The sequence below is a fragment of the Herpailurus yagouaroundi genome, unplaced genomic scaffold (genome assembly GCF_014898765.1).
Source record: "Herpailurus yagouaroundi ecotype Mexico unplaced genomic scaffold, PumYag 77, whole genome shotgun sequence".
Taxonomy (NCBI): Eukaryota; Metazoa; Chordata; class Mammalia; order Carnivora; family Felidae; genus Herpailurus; species Herpailurus yagouaroundi.
In genome coordinates this window covers 37420913-37437276 of record NW_024412388.1, presented here as the reverse complement: position 1 = coordinate 37437276, position 16364 = coordinate 37420913, and the positions used below count along the sequence as shown (strand labels likewise).

The following is a 16364-nucleotide window of genomic DNA, read 5'->3' as shown; positions in this document are numbered from 1 at the left end:
CCGCCATCATCCCTTACTTTAGCTCAGTGGGGTCAGGTCGGTCCTCCTTGCCAGCCCTGCTGCCTCAGAATGTCTCTTCTGGTCCTGGCAGCAGGCTGATGGCCTGTGACACAGGCTCTAGCCCTTGCTCCCCTCCCCCTCCCCCCTTCTTCCATTCTGCACTTGCAGCCCCCACTGCTGCCGAGCCTGCTGCAGCATCCCTGCTCCCCTCTTTCCAGGCCTGGGGAACCTGCAGCCCTGGATGCAGGGCTTAATCGCTGTGGCTGTGTTCCTGGTCCTGGTCGCAATTGCCTTTGCTGTCAACCACTTCTGGTGCCAGGAAGAGCCGTGAGTACTGCGGCGGGGCTGGGGTCTGGGCTGGGCAGGCAGGGCAGGCCCCAGGACCACCGCTACTGCTCTAGTAGTGGTGAGGAGGGCCTCGGAGACCCGGAGTCCAGTCCTGTCACTGTGCAGAAGTGACACTGAGGCCCAAGTTCTCTAGGACTGGCGCTCGGGCTCGCCGGCCCCCAGACACGGCTCTGTTGGCCTCCACGGTTCTGCGAGCTTTGGGGACAATGTCTTCTCTTCTCAAGGTCTCAGTGTTTCTATCTGTAGAGTCAGGACACTGGCTTAGCCTGTGATGGGGGTTGTGAAAATCTCTGGGAAGAAAGGCTCCATCTTTCTTCAGGGTCAGGTGCTGTGCCACGTGCAGGGGTACAGGGGGGCAGTGGGACAGACAGACACAACCCCTGAACTCTCAGGCTCCCAGACCGGAAGACAAGGAGTGATCCCAGTGCAAGTACCAATGGTAAGAGGGAGAGCAGACTGCAGTGCTGGGCCTGCCCTGGTCTGGGGGGCCGGGGATGGTAGTCCAAGAAGGCTTCCAATTGCATGTTTATCCTGAAGCCTAAAGAATGCAGAGGAGCGCCTCTCGGGATAGAGTAGCACGGGAAGAGCATTGCAGCTGATGGAAGAGGGCATCGAGGCCACCAGGGGTCCAAAGTGCAGGACACTGAGGTCGAGGGCGGTGGGCTGAAATCCAGTCCACTCTGTGCTGGCCGATCCTGGAATAAGGCTGCACCTGCCAATAGCTCCCACGGAGGGGCCTGGTGCCAGGGTGCTAGCCAAGGCCCTGTGCAGCCCACTGCAGGAACACGAGCAGTCATGCGTAGAGAGAAGGATGGGAGGCCTGAGATAGACTGGCAAGGTAGGCAGGGCCCGGGCCTGGCAGACCCTCGTACACCTATACCCCAAACTGTGGGCTTTATCTTTCGTGCAGTGGGAATCCGGTGAGAGCTTGTACGCTGGTCCTGGGATGAGAGTTGGCCTGAGCACAGGCACTCCGGCTGCTCCGTGGGGCATGCGTGGGGTAGGGGCCAGTCTGCAGGTGAGAAGGGCAGGGCGGGGGGCTGAGAGCATGAGGTCAGGAGAGAGTCTGGACTCTGGAGGGAGCAGAGGGGATAGAGAGGCACCATGTCTGACGGCTGTCTAGGGGTCTGGTCCCCAGAAGTTGGTGGATGGGGACAGCGGGGGGCAGGAGGAAGGAAGGACAAGGATGCGTCCAGGCTTCAGATAGTACCCCTTACGGAGACGGAGCATGAGAGGCAGATCTCTGGGCAACTGCTGAGTTTAATTTGAGACATACTAAGTCTGAGGTGCCTGTGGGGTGTCCAAGGAAGGACAAGCAGCAGTAAGAGTCCCCGTGACCCATGTAAGAATAGTTTCAGGTAGGCAGGAGCAGAGGCCACAGTCACTGGGTTTAAACTGGAATAAGAGGCCAGGAACTTTTTGTCAGAAATGTTATTTTTTTTTTTTCAACTGATCCAAGCTCTGCCTTCAGTGGAAGTTGACCATGTCTGTACCTAATTCCCTGGGGAAAGCCTTGTGGCAATCTGGGCAGACACTAAATCCTGCTGGGTCTTGAGCTGAGGCCAGAAGGAAAATTGCACAAAGTGTGAGGCCTTGGATACATCTTTTGCAAATCTTGGACTGGGACCTGAGGCCCCCACCTTGGAGCAGGGAGAAGGGTGGGAAGGCCCATGGAGTGGGGCCAGAATTAGGCCACCGGCAGGGCCCCTACTGGAGAGAAGGGCTTCTGCCCAGGGCCAGCCACTGCTCTTGGACTCGTGAGAACCAGAGCCTAGAAAGGTCTGATTAGGCAAGGGGGAGGAGGGAGAACAAAGAGGGTAGGGACCTAGGGAGCCCGACTGATGAGCCCCATCCATAGGGAGCCCATGAACACAGTCATGACCGTTGGAGACAAGGCAGATGGAATCCTGGTAGGAACAGACGGAAGGTACTCCTCGATGGCGGCCAGCTTCAGGTGAGACGATGGTACAGGGTAACCACCCTGCGCTCCAGAAGGACCAGATGCTTCTGAGGGGTGGGAGGGGGCTAGAAGGTGGGAAGGCAGGGAAGGAGGAGGACTCATGTGGGGAAGGGCTCAGTGAAGAGAGGAGCTCAGGGAGGTGGCAATGGGGGCTTTGTGAGGGTGCAGGGCTCCTCGGGGACCTGAGGCTCAGCTGGGGAGAGGGCCCAATAAGGGGGTAGGGACGGGTAGGGGGAGCAGCTCACAGGCAGACTGGGATTCATAGGGAGGAGCGCAGTGGGGGAAGGTGACTCTGAAGGGATGAGTCGGGGGCACTCAATGTGGAGAGAGGGGTGAGTAGGGGCGGCAGCTCAGTATGGAGGTGGACTCCGTGAGGGGGTTGCTCAGTGGGGGCCCAGTGGGGGAGGGGCTCAGTGTAGGAGAGAGATGGGGCTCAGGGAGGGGTGCTGAGAGGCCTCCAGTCTCAGGGGCACCTGGGGCCAGATGTGGGCAGGGGAACCCCGTCTGGCACTCAAGGATTATTTATTCTGGAAGATACTGCTGTCACCAGTGCGGGATAAGGCAGGGAGAAGGGGATGGGATGGAATGGGTGGTGACCCCTGTCATCCTCTTTCAGGTCCAAAGAGCACGAGAATGCCTACGAGAATATCCCCGAGGAGGAGGGCAGGGTCCGAAGCACCCCCATGTGACCCCCGCTTGCCTGTGGGCCCCAGCTGTGAGCCCAGGTGCCTGTGATGGATGCCCAGATCACCACTCAAGCCGCTCCTTCTCTGTGTAGGAATCTACAGTAAGGGGCCGACTCTTCCAACCCCACACTGCCCGCCGTCTCTGGAGCGGTCACCAGCCAAAGTCAAAGCTCAGGCTGTATCCAGGTTAGGGCTCAGCTATGGCTCTGGGGGGTTTCCTAGGAGGTCTCCCACCCAATTCAATTCAGAAGACCCTTCTGAAGAGGACAGTCAGCTCATCGCCTCCTGCCTTGCCTCATACCGTCTTCCTCTAACCTTGGAAATGCCTCTTATTTCTGTGAAATAAAGATGTTTCGTATTTCCAGGCCTGATGCTCCCAGGGCTCAGAAAGAGCCCCTCAGGTTTACAGCCAGGCCCAGTCTTGCTTTCTGAATCATGACAATCACCTTCCAAAGCCACTGTCATGGTGACTTTGGAGGATTATCCAAGAAGCCCTCTCTTAAAGGCCCATGGGGTTAGGAAGCTCAGCCACTCTACCCCTTGTAGAGACCCTCCTGCCAGCACCCCTCCCCTGACCTGCTCTTAACAACTGTGATTCTGGGCCCTTCTTGGCGCAGCAGCATTCCCCTTCCCTATCCTATCCTCCATGTGGCCTGATTGCTGGCGGTTCACTCATCCCTCATCCAGCCAGCTCTAGCAAGCTCCAAGAGTCTTGGGCTAGGACTCAGGAAGCCCGGCTTTGAGTGCCTGTCCCCTGCCGGCTTACTATGTGACTTTGGGAGAGCTATAGTCCTCTCTGAGCTGAGCTTCCCCTCTGGGGACAGTTTGGCCAGTCTTGCCACAGAGCTGGAGTAGAATCATCCTCACAAGTGCCACTGACTTCTAGTTCTGGGTGGGGGTGGAGTCAGGGAACTGGGTCCCCAGGAGAATGAAGCAGGAGGGAGTCAGGGGAGGAGGCGTACTTAGCAGGCTGGCTGACCCTGGAGGCCCCTCATCCCTGTGACTGTCATTCTTATGGGAACGGGCAGAGTCGGGGGCAGGTGGGTGACAACCTGAGACCCACCCAGGAGCACTCCCAGATCTAGAGGAGTGGGGCTAGAGGGTAGGAGGCAGTCCACCTTGTCCCAAAGATCTCCCTCTGCCAGCTGTCTCAACCCATCACAGCCCCCTAGCTTCACCATTTCAGCCATTGCCTTGCTGTTCAAAGGCTTCAGCCACATGCTCAGGGAGAGATCCATCTGAAATCTGAATTAGCCTTTCTCACCGCACGGAAGTCTAGTTTGCAGCCTGCAGCAGTGGGAAGAGCCCTGAGCAGAGGGACGGCAGGCCTACCCTTGCCTGCTGTGTGACTCAGGACAAGTTGCCCTCCTTCTCTGAGCTGGAGCTCAGAGAATTGTGGCTGTGCTCATGTAGACAGTTGCCTTCTTACCCACCTCTGTCAGTTTAAACTCTGCATATTCCTTTTTCTTGGCCCTGCCAAGGTTCTTTTTTGTCTAGGAAGTCCTCCCTGACTAGATCAGAGGGCAGAACCAGGGGGGCAGCCAGGCCAGCCTATTCCTGAAGGAGAGATGGAGGTTACTTGAGGGCCTCTGCTAAGGCACAAACACCCCCTTCTTCCTTTCTAGCCTCCTTGGTCTGAACCTTTTGGCTGCCTGCTTTCTTCTGGCAGGAAGCTCCGTTCCTTCCCCGCCCCCGCCCCTTGTCCCTGAGGGGTGGAGGTGGGTTCAGAACCGGCCCCACAAGCGCCCTGCCAATGCTCAGCAAGTGAAGCCCCGCCCCTCTCACCTGTGAGGCTTCCCGGCAGGAGCCCGTGGCAGTTGGCCGTCGCTGTCCTGCCAGGTTCCTGGGGCAGGCCACCCTCTCCCTGCCTTGGCCTCTTTGGGAGGCTCCCTAGCCCCCTCTCCATGGTGGAAGGACCAGGATGGTGGGAACCCTGGGGTCCTTGCAGGTGTCGCGCTGGCACTGACCTTCCCCCACCCCATGTTCTTGCCCTGGCAGAGGGCAGGGGGCATGGGGCTGCCGGCCCCAGAGCCCCCAGTCCTTATCGCCGGTTCCCACCTGCCAGCCTGGCCAGATGAGGGAGGGAAAGGAGGCTGGGCCCGGGCCAGGGCGGTGCTTAATGACCCTCCGGGGCCTAATCTCAGGCTGGCAGCCGCTGAGTGGCTCAGGCTTGCTCCTGGAGGAGGCTGATAACACACCAGCTGGGCCCCCCACCATCTATCGGGGCTGCACAGCCAGTCCCAGGGGGCGGCGATCAGGGGGCCTGGGGAAGGGAGCCTCTGGGCTGGGGCAGGTTGGGAGGCGAGCTCCCCCCGGCCAGGCCCGGGGGGGAGGGGATTCTGATCGCCTTGAGTGACAGATAAGGGGAGGGACTGGAGCGGCGGGCTGGCCCGGCAGGACCCCCCCCCCACCCCCACCCCGCGCCGAGGCCCTTATGTCTTCACGACTTCCTGCTCCTTCCCCACCCTTTTCCCCCACCCACCCCTGGTCTCCTTTTTTGCCCCCCCCCCCCCCCCCGCCTTTATCCATCTCTGTCTGTTTCTCTTTTTGAGTGCACCTCTTGGCCTCTGCTTTTATCTCCATCTTCCTGTCTCTCCCGTCTCCTTCTTCCACCTGAGCTAGTGCTCACCGGCTCCTCTCTCCCCTTGCATCCTTTCTCTGTTTCCAGGAGGTTCCCTGTGTTGCCTCTTCCCCCGCGGGCCCCACCTGCCAGGCTTCCCTGGTGCCTATCCCTTGGCTGGGGCAAGTCCCTTGCCCTCCCTCACTGGAGTTTCACCTCTCAGTGTGGCGCCATCTACCGCTGATCTGTCCACCTGCTCTCTGGGCCGAAAGCCCAGGTTGCCCAGGCCCTGGCAAGGAGACCAGGAGATTCTCCTACTGCTATAGGGCCTTCTTGCTCCTCCTGCTTCCTGGAACTGGGCTTGCACCTTTCTTTTTCCTTCTCTACCTAAAACGTGTGAATTTCACAGGGTTACATTATAGGTTACATGAAGCTCAGCCACTTAAGGCTCCGCCCAGGAACTTCAGAGTTGAAGGTAGATGGCAGCACTGCTTACTTCAATTAGACTGGAAGAGGAACTTCCAGTCTGGAGTTGGTGTCAAAAAAAAAAGGCTGTGGAAATCTATCTCGAGTGTCACCCGTTCTGGGACAGAGTGCCAGGTGGTTGGAATGATTTTCAAGATTGCTTCCCTTACGCTCAGTGTAACATGAGTAGAAATACAGGAGCCAGCAGATCAAGACTGCTGCTCACCAGGGATTCCTCCCCCAGCGTAGGGTACAGGTGGGGTTGGGGATGCAGAGTGGCACTCCAGGAGTGACCCTAGTCACACACACACACACACACACACACACACACACACACTGTCTTGTCCCCTTGAACCAAGTTCACAGGTGAACCACACAGTTGAAGCTGTCAGAACCTGCTCTGGGACCAATGTGGGAGGCATCTATCCCCCTCCAAGTCTGTCCTAGGGCCTGGAGCCCCCAGCTGGGTGTCCTCTCCATTTCTAGTCCCCAGAAGTACACACAGCGGCCAAGAGCTTGAGCTTGAGAATCATGCAGACTCTGGTTCAAATTCCGTCTCTGTTCCTCACTGCTTGTGGACCACCTAGCACCTTTAGTGCCCACTGGCTTGCCAGTAGGATTGGTTCTGTTGTGTCTTTCCTGCAGGGCTGCTGGGAGGAAACAGAGATAATATATGCTATTATTGCAGCTGTCATTTGCCAGAAAGCCCCCTAGGCGCAGCAGAAAGTCCTTCCCCACCCCGGGGCTGGGCATTCCCCTGGGTCTTTCCAGCCATTTCTGCACACACCACCCTGTGACCTGTTTAACTGTGAGGCCTGGTTGCTCCTCGAGCGCAGGAACAGGGTCACTTCCCTCTGCATCACCGGCACATTGGGCAGGGCTGGACTCAGGGGAAGGGAACCCCTAGGTTCCTAGGGGTTGTGCTGAGGAAACCCAAAGGAAGGGGCTAAGCCTAGTTTTCCATCCAGGTGTATGTCTGTCCATACCCTTCAGCCCGTATAGGTGGAGACACACTGCACACACATGCACTCACTCTTTCACGGTTTCTGATTGGAGGTTGTGGGGGTCAGTGATGAGCCAGCCCCCCTGAACATCCATGCTCCACCCAGCCAAGTCTGTCTGCCTATAGCCTCGGCTGCCATCTGGTGGCTGCACACTCAACAGGAAGGGAGATTCAGCAGAGCTTTTGAACTTGAGCGTCAGGCAGGGCTCTTCCTCCTTACTGCTGTACTGGAGGCTTTCCCAGGGCATGGCTCCAGGGACCCCACACCCCCACAGCAACGTTGTTGTGCCAGCAACATCCTCAACTTCCTGTAGGCTTCAAGGGCACCGGCCTCCAGTGCTCCCCTCCTTGTGGTCCCAAAGGCCAAGACTGTGAGTCCCTTAGGTTGTAATACTGGTGGGGGCCAGGCTCTTGGGGGCTTCGTCCTGATGACACACATCCTTTTCTCTCAGAAATGGTATAGGAGGCCAGTGGCTTCTGCCCTGGGGTGCTACTCCAGAGGACAAGGGATGACAAAGGTTCTTGGATATGTTCCTGGGAGACCCCCTGGAAAAGCAGAAAAGAGGAAGCTTGATGTGTGTGAGAGAGAGACAGAGAGAGAAATGAGAAAGTGTGAGAGACAGAAGTCAAGGACAAGTTCCAGTATTGTCCTGAGCAAGGTGCAAGGTGGGGGAGGCTGGGACATTGCGCTGGGTTATACAGGCTGTGTCTCCACTAAACGGGCCCTGCAAGCTGGTTTGGGCCTGTGTCTGCCTGCAGGGAAGGGTGCTTTTTTCCAATTCTCACAAAGGCACCATACAGGCTAGTGAATGGTGCTGGGAATGGCAGGTGCCAGGGAGGAGACAGGCAAGAGTGCATGTGGGGGTAAGGTTGCATTTATTGGCAGTGGAATCTGGGGATGGACTAGAGGGCAAGGTGGGTACACAGTTCAGGTCTGAAGCTCAGGTGAGCAGTTAGTAGTTGAGCCAGACCTTTTGCCTTTTCCAGTTGTATGCCCACTGGGAGGTTAAGACCCCAGGTCTGGATCAGGCAGCCTAGATATGGCACTGCTTGGACACTTAATACCAAGAGATCTTGGATGAGTGAACGCAACTCACTAAGCTCAGTTTACTCATCTGTAAAATTGGAGGCAGTAAATGGTATCTATCTAATAACAGATGTAAAGATTAACAGAAACGGTGCACGTAAGACACATAGAGTAGCGCCTAGCCCACATTTAGTGTGCAATAAATGTTAGCTGTTGTTTTTATTTCTACTATCATTACAGGATGAGGAATTGCATGCAAGACCACAGTGTGTCAGAGCTAGCAAAATATTTAGAATGATTTAGCCCAGTTTGCTAATATTGTACTGTGGAATCTGAAGCCTGAGATCATGTACTGAATTGGGGTGAGAGGTTAGCTAATGAGTACATGCCTGGCTAGTGAGTACAGAACATGCTGGACCCAGCTGCCCTTCTGGACTTCTGGAGGCACCGGCATAATGGAGCTGGTTATGTGGCTTTGTTCTGCATCGCTGAGGCCGGTACAGTTCTGCACATGGACTTTGCAAATGAATAACCAGACTCTTGACCGGTTCTGGCCATGAGCTTGGGCATGTGGGATGGGGGTGGTGAGGACAGGTACTGACAAAGTGGGGAAAGGGTCAGGGGGGAGGAGGAGAGGGAGAGATGGGGAGAAGCTGAGGGAAACATCTTCCAGACCCCAAAAGCTAACAACCTGGAGCAAGAGACCGGGAAGAGCCTTCCCTCAAATCCAAACACAGTGATGGTGGTGGCACTGCTGGTTTTTACGTGGAAACTGAGGGTTACTATATAGCAGAGAGGACACTTTCTGATTGGAGCCTCATTCATATCACCTACCAGGTGGATATAACTGGGCCCATTTTCTCGAGGAGAAAATGCAGACACAGAAAGGGAGGTGGCTTTAGTGACATTGGTCTAGTTATTGGTATTGGGCTCTGGTCTTTTGACTTTATTTTTATTTTTTTTGAAGTTTACTTATTTATTTTGAGGGAGAGAGAGAGGGGAAGTGAAGCTGGGGAGGGGCAAAGAGAGGGAGAGAGAGAATCCCAAGCAGGCTCCGTGCTGTCAGTGCAGAGCCCAAAATGGGGCTCGAACCCACGAACCAACTGTGAGATCATGACCTGACCTGAAATCAAGAGTTGGATGCTTAACTGACTGAGCCGCCTAGGTGCCCCTAGTCTTTTGGCTTTAAGTCCATTGCTAATTGTCCCCTATCATAGAGTTCTCTGTAGTGTGTGTGTGTGTGTGTGACATCGGAAGCTGAAGAAAACAGTGTTTGCCATTGCAGAGCTAACTGCGTTTGGAAAGATGCATCTGGGCAGGTGGAAAGGGATCCCTTCAAGTGTCTAAGAAGAGTGGTCCACATTTGCCGGTTCTGTCTCCATCCTTCCTACCTGCTCCTCAACTTTGTAGCCTCAATTTCAGCCGCAGCACTGCTGAACTACCCTCACCAAGTGCATTAGAGTCCCATTTTCTTGTTGCAAGGTGATCCTTCTGCTCACAACATAATGGGATCATGGCCATTTTCTCTGCAGCCTCCTGGCTCCTGATCACGTGTCCTCAGTTCACCAGGTTCCCACAGGCCTGTTGGTTCATGTTGGGTCATTGGCGTTGCTCTCTGTGAACGTGGAACTGTGAGGCAGAGGCCACATCTGTCTTGTTTATTGTAGTGTCTGAGTGTCCAGCACAGGCCCAGAAAACTGGGGGTCTCCAGTACATGTTTGTTGAAAGAATGACATGGGGATCTCATGCATTCAGTTCATTCCCATTACTGCCCATGAAGTATCAACTTCCAGATCAACCCTTCCATCTGGTACCCACTTGCCTCCTGCACCACTCCTTAGGTGCCTCAGGTCCAAGTGGAATCCTGATCTTTCACCAACGTGAGTCCCCTGTTCTTGTTAGTGGCACCACCACTCATCCACCCAAGACAGCGACAGGATTCACACCGGATTTCCCTCTTTCAGCCTCACTCCAGCTCCCCTGTTTCAGGTCTCCAGCTCACCTGGATGTTTGCAGCCATTTTTCCTATGTTCCTGTTTTCAATCTTGCTGCATGCTCAAACCAGCCTCCACGTTACCACTAGAGAGATTTGTCCCAAACACAGAGCCAACTGGGACCCAGCCCTTTACACCTGTGAGACGAACTCCACGGCTCCAGGCAGGTGCCGCTTAATGGTTATGGGCATGAGCTTGAAGCCAAACTTCCCTGAGCAAATCCCTCCCTGTCAACTTTATATTAGTGTAATATTGGGCAAGTTCATAACAAAGGCACCTCAGTGTCTGAAGCTGAAAATCTAGGGTGCAATGCCCATATATAGGGTTGTGGTGAAAAGTAAATGAGTTAATATATGTACAGAAAGCATATAGTAAATACTCAAAGCAACAGCCATTGTAATTTTCCTTTCTGTTGTGCCCGCAATATCTTGAGCAGCCAGTAGATGGCCACACTGAGGGTCCTCTGTGACTTGGCTTCTTTTACCTCTCCAGCTTCCGGTCTCCCCCTCTTGCCACATACTTTACACTTCTTGAAGTTCTCCAGTTCCCTCCCCTGTCACGCTGCTCCACATCTTAGTGCCTGTGTTGTTCATGTGCAGGGCTCATAGTTTTCCTTCTGCCAGCCTCATGTCCCCTCAGGATGGCTCTCTGACACCCCTTTCCCTCCCCACGCTCTATGTCTGTGAGCTCCTGGAGGGCAGAACACCCCCAGGACATCTGGCACAGTCCCTGCACAGAGCAAGTGGTTGGTGTTTGTGGAATGGGCTGAATATGTCAGCTAGTCCCAGCTCAATTAAATCTATTGCATGACCTTGAGCAAATCACTTCACCTCTCTAGGACTCCATTTTCTTTTCTTTAAATGGACATTAAAAAGAGGATCTACTTCATATTTGTAGTGAGAGTCCAGTGTAAGGCTCTGGCATAAGACCTGGCATGCTGTAGTCTACGGTCACCATGCACAGCCATCTGCCAATCACTCACCACCTATTCCCACTGCCTACCAGCTATTGCTCACCCTATGCTCACTCTTTTCACCTGGCCCAATTGAGGGTATTAAAAATGGTTTTACCTCTTCCCAAAGGTCTTTCTTTACCAAATAGGGTCTGGAATTAGTCTGCATGCCAGCTGGGCTGGGTGGACCTAGGCTTGGTTGACAGATCAACTGAGTCCAGTGGGCTTCCATTTGCCTGAAAAGAACAGCCTAGTCTCCCAGTCTCTGAAACCCAACTGTGCATCCCAGAAGACCACGTTCCCAGGTCTCTTTCTCCGTTCACCCGTTCCTGATGTCCCAGCTCAGTCTGCAGTGGGGCCAAAGGTCTGGTTTCCAGCTATTCCCATGGATCTCTGCACTCTGATTTCTCTCTATCTGGATGACCCTAGTCATTGTGCCTTTTTCATCAAAGCCCTGAAGCAATAACCCTTCCTTAGGATAAACTCCCAGGAGTGGAATGACTCCATCAAAGAACATGAACATTTCTAAGGCTCTTGAAAGGCACATGCTTTCTATTAGTTTCCCTAAGGGTTGAATCCATTTACATTTCTCAGTTCTACCACAGTGTAAACCATAAGAGGATAGAGAAGATTCCAGTTTGCTTTGAGCCCATTTTCCAGAAGTTCATTCACAAAATATAGTGCTTTCTTTTTGCAAATGTCTGTTCCTGTTATCGGCTCCCTATTGCTTGTAATATCTTGAATTGCCACCAGATGGCAAAGCTTACACAGTCCCTGGGAAGATGGGTGCTGGACCAGCAACTCTCCTTTTCCAGAGAAAGAGGAGTCTGCTCAGCCTGGGGGTCTGAGTGGAGTGACCATTGATGGGATTCCAGGGGATTCCTGAGAAGACATGGGGGTGGCCCTAATGGATAGAAACCTGGCTGGAGTTCAGGAGTTTGGGATTCTACAACTGGCCCTACTCTGCCTCAAGTTTAGCTACCATTTCTTTAATTTAAGTGTTTATTTATTTTTGAGAGAGACAGAATGTGAGCAGGGGAGGCACAAAAAGAGGGGGGGCACAGAATCCGAAGTAGGTTCCAGGCTCTGAGCTGTCAGCACAGAGCGCCACTCAGGGCTCTAACCCATGAGCCATGAGATCATTACCTTAGTGGAAGTCAGATGCTTAACTGGCTGAGCCACCCAGATGAACTTCTTCTTCTTCTTTTTTTTTTAACTCTAATGTTTTATTTTATTTTGGGGAAAGAGAGTGTGTGAGGGGAAGGGGTAGAGAGAGAGGGAGACAGAAGATAGGAAGCTAGCTCTGCCCAAGCCTGATGTGGGGCTTGGACTCATGAATGGTGAGATCATGACCTCAGCTGAAGTCAGATGCTTAACCAACTGAGCCACCCAGGTGCCCCAGATACCATTTATTTCTTGAGGACCACCTATCTGCTTTTTGTCCAACCATCACTGAAGAAGCATCCATCATTGGCATTTATGTATCATCATTATGGCAACTGGTTGTTTTATGCAAGTTCAGGCAATGCAAAGCCCAAGACAAACCTGTGTGCTCATTGACCACTAGAGAATATTATTTAAAATGGAGGTTTTTAAAAAATGTTTATTTATTTTTATAGAGAAAGAGCAAGCAGGGGAAAGAGAGAGACAGAGACAGAGACAGAGAGAGAGAGAGAGAGAGAGAGAGAGAGAAGAGTCCAAGCAGGCTCCACGCTGTCAGTACAGAACCCCCCTTGGAACTTGATCTCGGGAACCATGAGATCATGACCTAAGCCCAAATCAGAGTCACATGCTTAACTGACTGAACTATCCCGGCATCCCTAAAATGGAGGTTTTGATGGCTGAATTTATAAACCAGGCATGGTGATGCAGGAAAGTGTGCTTTCCAAGGGGGGATGATTTTGCTTTTGTTAAACACTGCTTCCAGGCAGAATTTGGAGATATTAGAAGAGGAAAGATGGGGCAGCATGCTAATGGATGAAATAGGTGATGGCGAATGAGTTTAGCCCCTTTTAGTCACTGAACTGTTCACCTAGGCACCACCCTGGTGACTGAAGGCACACTTCATAATGGTGTCCAGGGTCATTAGGAAATGTGTTCAAAGAAGTTCAGATATGGGTCCTGGGTAATGAGCCTCTCACATATGTCCTGGAAAGAGAGATGAAGATCACATCATACAAAATGCCTATCGGTGTCTATTGGTCCCTTTTTTCTACATGTCCCTAATTCTCAAATTTTATGGTGGCTTTACAGCTTCTTTAGACTCTAACGTAGAGAGAAATGAAGAGAGAGAAAATAAAAGTACAGTATAATTACAAGTATTATAAAGCAAAGCAACCCACAAACACTGAAAGTAAATGGTGTGTCCAAATTGTCTACTTCTCACTAACTGCATCATGAGGTTGCCAATATACTATTTGACTTCCAAAAGACAATTAACTTTTTAGCGAACCAACCAGAGCCTCTACAATTCATTGCACACAATGTTCATTTAATAAACACTCAGGAGAAATGCCAAGAAACAGTCTAATTGATCAAAAAGCAAAGGAGAATAACCTCAGACAAGAGAAATAGTCCCATGAATGATCCAGATGTTGAGTGGCCAGAGAGAGATATTGAAATAACTATGATTAATGAGTTTTAGAATATAGAAGAAAAAATGGAATCAAATCATTTAATCTATAAAAAAGAGTGAAATGAAAAAAAGAGTGAAATGGAAATTCTAGAATTATTTAGCGCACTTTTGTAGTTTGGGTCTATGTTAGAAAAGCAATTCTACTCACCATTACAGTTTATTGCGGTGAAAGGACATGCATTAAAATCAGCAAAGGAAAAGGCAGGTAGAGACTAGAAGTGAGATTCATGCTCTCTTCTTCCAGTGGAATCAATGAACAGAACTTGATTCTCCCAGCAATAACATGTGACAACACGTACAAAGAATGGCCCACCAAAGGAGCTCACCTAAGCCTTGGTGTCCAGGATTTATTTCTTGGGAGTCAGTAATGTAAGAATGGAGAATGTGAATGACCATAGTTACTCAATCTTTCCAGTCTCTCCAGAGGTGAAAATGATACAGCGTGGCCTAAGGTCTCTACCATAAATCTTTTTTTAAAATGTTTATTTATTTTTGAGAGAGAGAGAGAGAGAGAGAGAACGTGAATGGGGAAGGGGCAGAGATAGAGGGAGACACAGAATCCAAAGCAGGCTCCAGGCTCTGGGCTGTCAGCACAGAACCCGATGTGGGGCACAAACTCACAACCTGTGAGATCATGACCTGAGCCGAAGTTGGATGCTTAACCAACTGAGCCACCCAGGTGCCCCATCTACCATAAATTACTTTATTAGCAGAAACTCTCTTGTGTGGCCCAAGGCCCCAGGTGTACAAGGACATGTGGTGATGTAGGTTCTACTTACATAAATGGGTTAGAAAAAAGTTTAGGGTGGAAAGCTGTCACCATGGGGCAAAAGCACCTGAGGTTAGTTAGTGAGATATTGTAATGGGATCATGAGAAACTTGTTTTATCACCTGCAAGAAATTACTTTCCATCTGACACCAATATACTATTGTACTTCGATCACAAACTCCACTTGCCCCCCAGATCTTTTGCTTCTGACACACACAAGTTAATGATTACTGTTTGATTGTTTCCTCCAGGACCACGTGTGTAAGATATTGTTTTCTTCATGTTCACCACGTGGGTAATATTTTGTGAGCTCAATAAATGCAGAGACAAAACCCTTGTTTGGGGCTCTTGTCCCCTCCTGGACATTAGCCTCTCTTGTATTCAATTCTGTACTGCTCTCTTTCTGGACAAGAGAGTACTCCAGACTGATAGTCTTCAACAAAGACACTCATCAGGCAAGACATTCTAAGAACTTAGAGCCTATTTCCCCAGAGTCTGTCAAAAGCCAGTCTGTTTTCTGGCATGTGTAGGGTTTGAACATCTCAAGCCTGATGAATTAATTCTTTAGCGTGCAACCTTCTATTTTGCAAACTTCCCAACTTAGTTACTAGTTTGGTAGTTTTTTTTTTTTTTGTAGATACCCTAGGATTTTTTAATTGACTTTATTTTTAGAGCAGTTTTATAATTATAGAGAAATTGACAAGATAATACAGAATTCCCATATACTACCCCACACCCAGTTTCTCCTATTACTGACATGTTACATAAATGTGATACATTTGTTACAATTAATGAACCAATATTGATAGATTATTATTAACTATTGTCAATAGTTTATATTTATATTTTCTTGGTTTTTGTCTAATGTCCTTTTTCTGTTCCAAGATCCTATTCAGGATACCGTGTTGAATTTAGTTGTCACATCTCCTTTGGCTTCTCTTGGCTGTGGGAGTTTCATGGACTTTCCTTATTTCTGATGCATTTGATAGTTTGGGTAAGTATGGGTCAGGTATTTTTTAAGATGCCTCATTATTGGAATTTGATATTTCTCTTGTGATAAGACTAGATCACAGGTTATTGAGAAAAAGACTAAAGACATTTTCACCACATCAGAGGTACTATTAAGCCACTCCAACTTATAAAGTACTATTCTAGAGTGAATTTTAAAATACTCACAAGACAGGGTGGCTGGGTGGCTCAGTCATTTGAGCATCTGACTCTTGATTTTGTCTTGGGTTATGATCTCACAGTTCATGGGTTCAAGCCCCACATCGGGCTCCATGCTGGCAGCATGGAGTCTGCTTGGGATTCTCTCTGTCTGTCTCTGCTTTTCCCCCAGTCACATGTGCATGTGCTTTCTCTCTCTCTCTCTCTCTCTCTCTCTCTCTCTCAAAATAAATGAATAAACTTAAAAAAATACTCACAAGCTAATATGGTGATCAAGGATGACTTAAGAGCACTTCTTAGCTTAACCAGAACATAGGGGATCCAGGAAATTCTGGTCATGGAGTCATGCCTAGCAAACCACCAAACCCAAGTCCCCACAGGACAAGTTTTTCCTTTGTAGATTGGAACAATAACACTATTTTATTTTATTTTATTTTATTATTGATTAATTAATTTACTTATAAAATTTTTATTTATTTTGAGAGAGAGAAATAGAAAGTGTATGGTGGGGGGCAGAGAGAAGGAGACAGAATCCCAAGCAGTCTCCGTGATGTCAGTGCAGAACCCGATACAGGGCTCGAACTGTGAGATCATGACCTGAGCTGAAATCAAGAGTCAGATGCTTGGGGCGCCTGGGTGGCGCAGTCGGTTAAGCGTCTGACTTCAGCCAGGTCACGATCTCGCGGTCCGTGAGTTTGAGCCCCGCGTCGGGCTCTGGGCTGATGGCTCAGAGCCTGGAGCCTGTTTCTGATTCTGTGTCTCCCTCTCTCTCTGCCCCTCCCCCATTCATGCTCTGTC

At 50.9% G+C, this 16364-nt stretch overlaps 1 protein-coding gene across 2 annotated transcripts in view; it reads left to right on the top strand.

Annotated features, from left to right (window-relative positions):
- Nucleotides 1-3361, top strand: part of PDZK1IP1 (PDZK1 interacting protein 1) — a 7230-nt gene extending 3869 nt beyond the window's left edge. The window contains exons 2-4 of one of the 2 annotated variants that reach the window (XM_040470144.1): nt 219-327; nt 2207-2302; nt 2925-3361. In XM_040470144.1, the coding sequence (XP_040326078.1) occupies nt 219-327; nt 2207-2302; nt 2925-2997 (278 nt within the window). In that variant the 3' untranslated portion in view covers nt 2998-3361. The remainder of the gene's footprint in view (nt 1-218; nt 328-2206; nt 2303-2924) is intronic. The other variant, XM_040470143.1, reaches the window with a different exon arrangement.
- Nucleotides 3362-16364: the final 13003 nt, after the last annotated feature.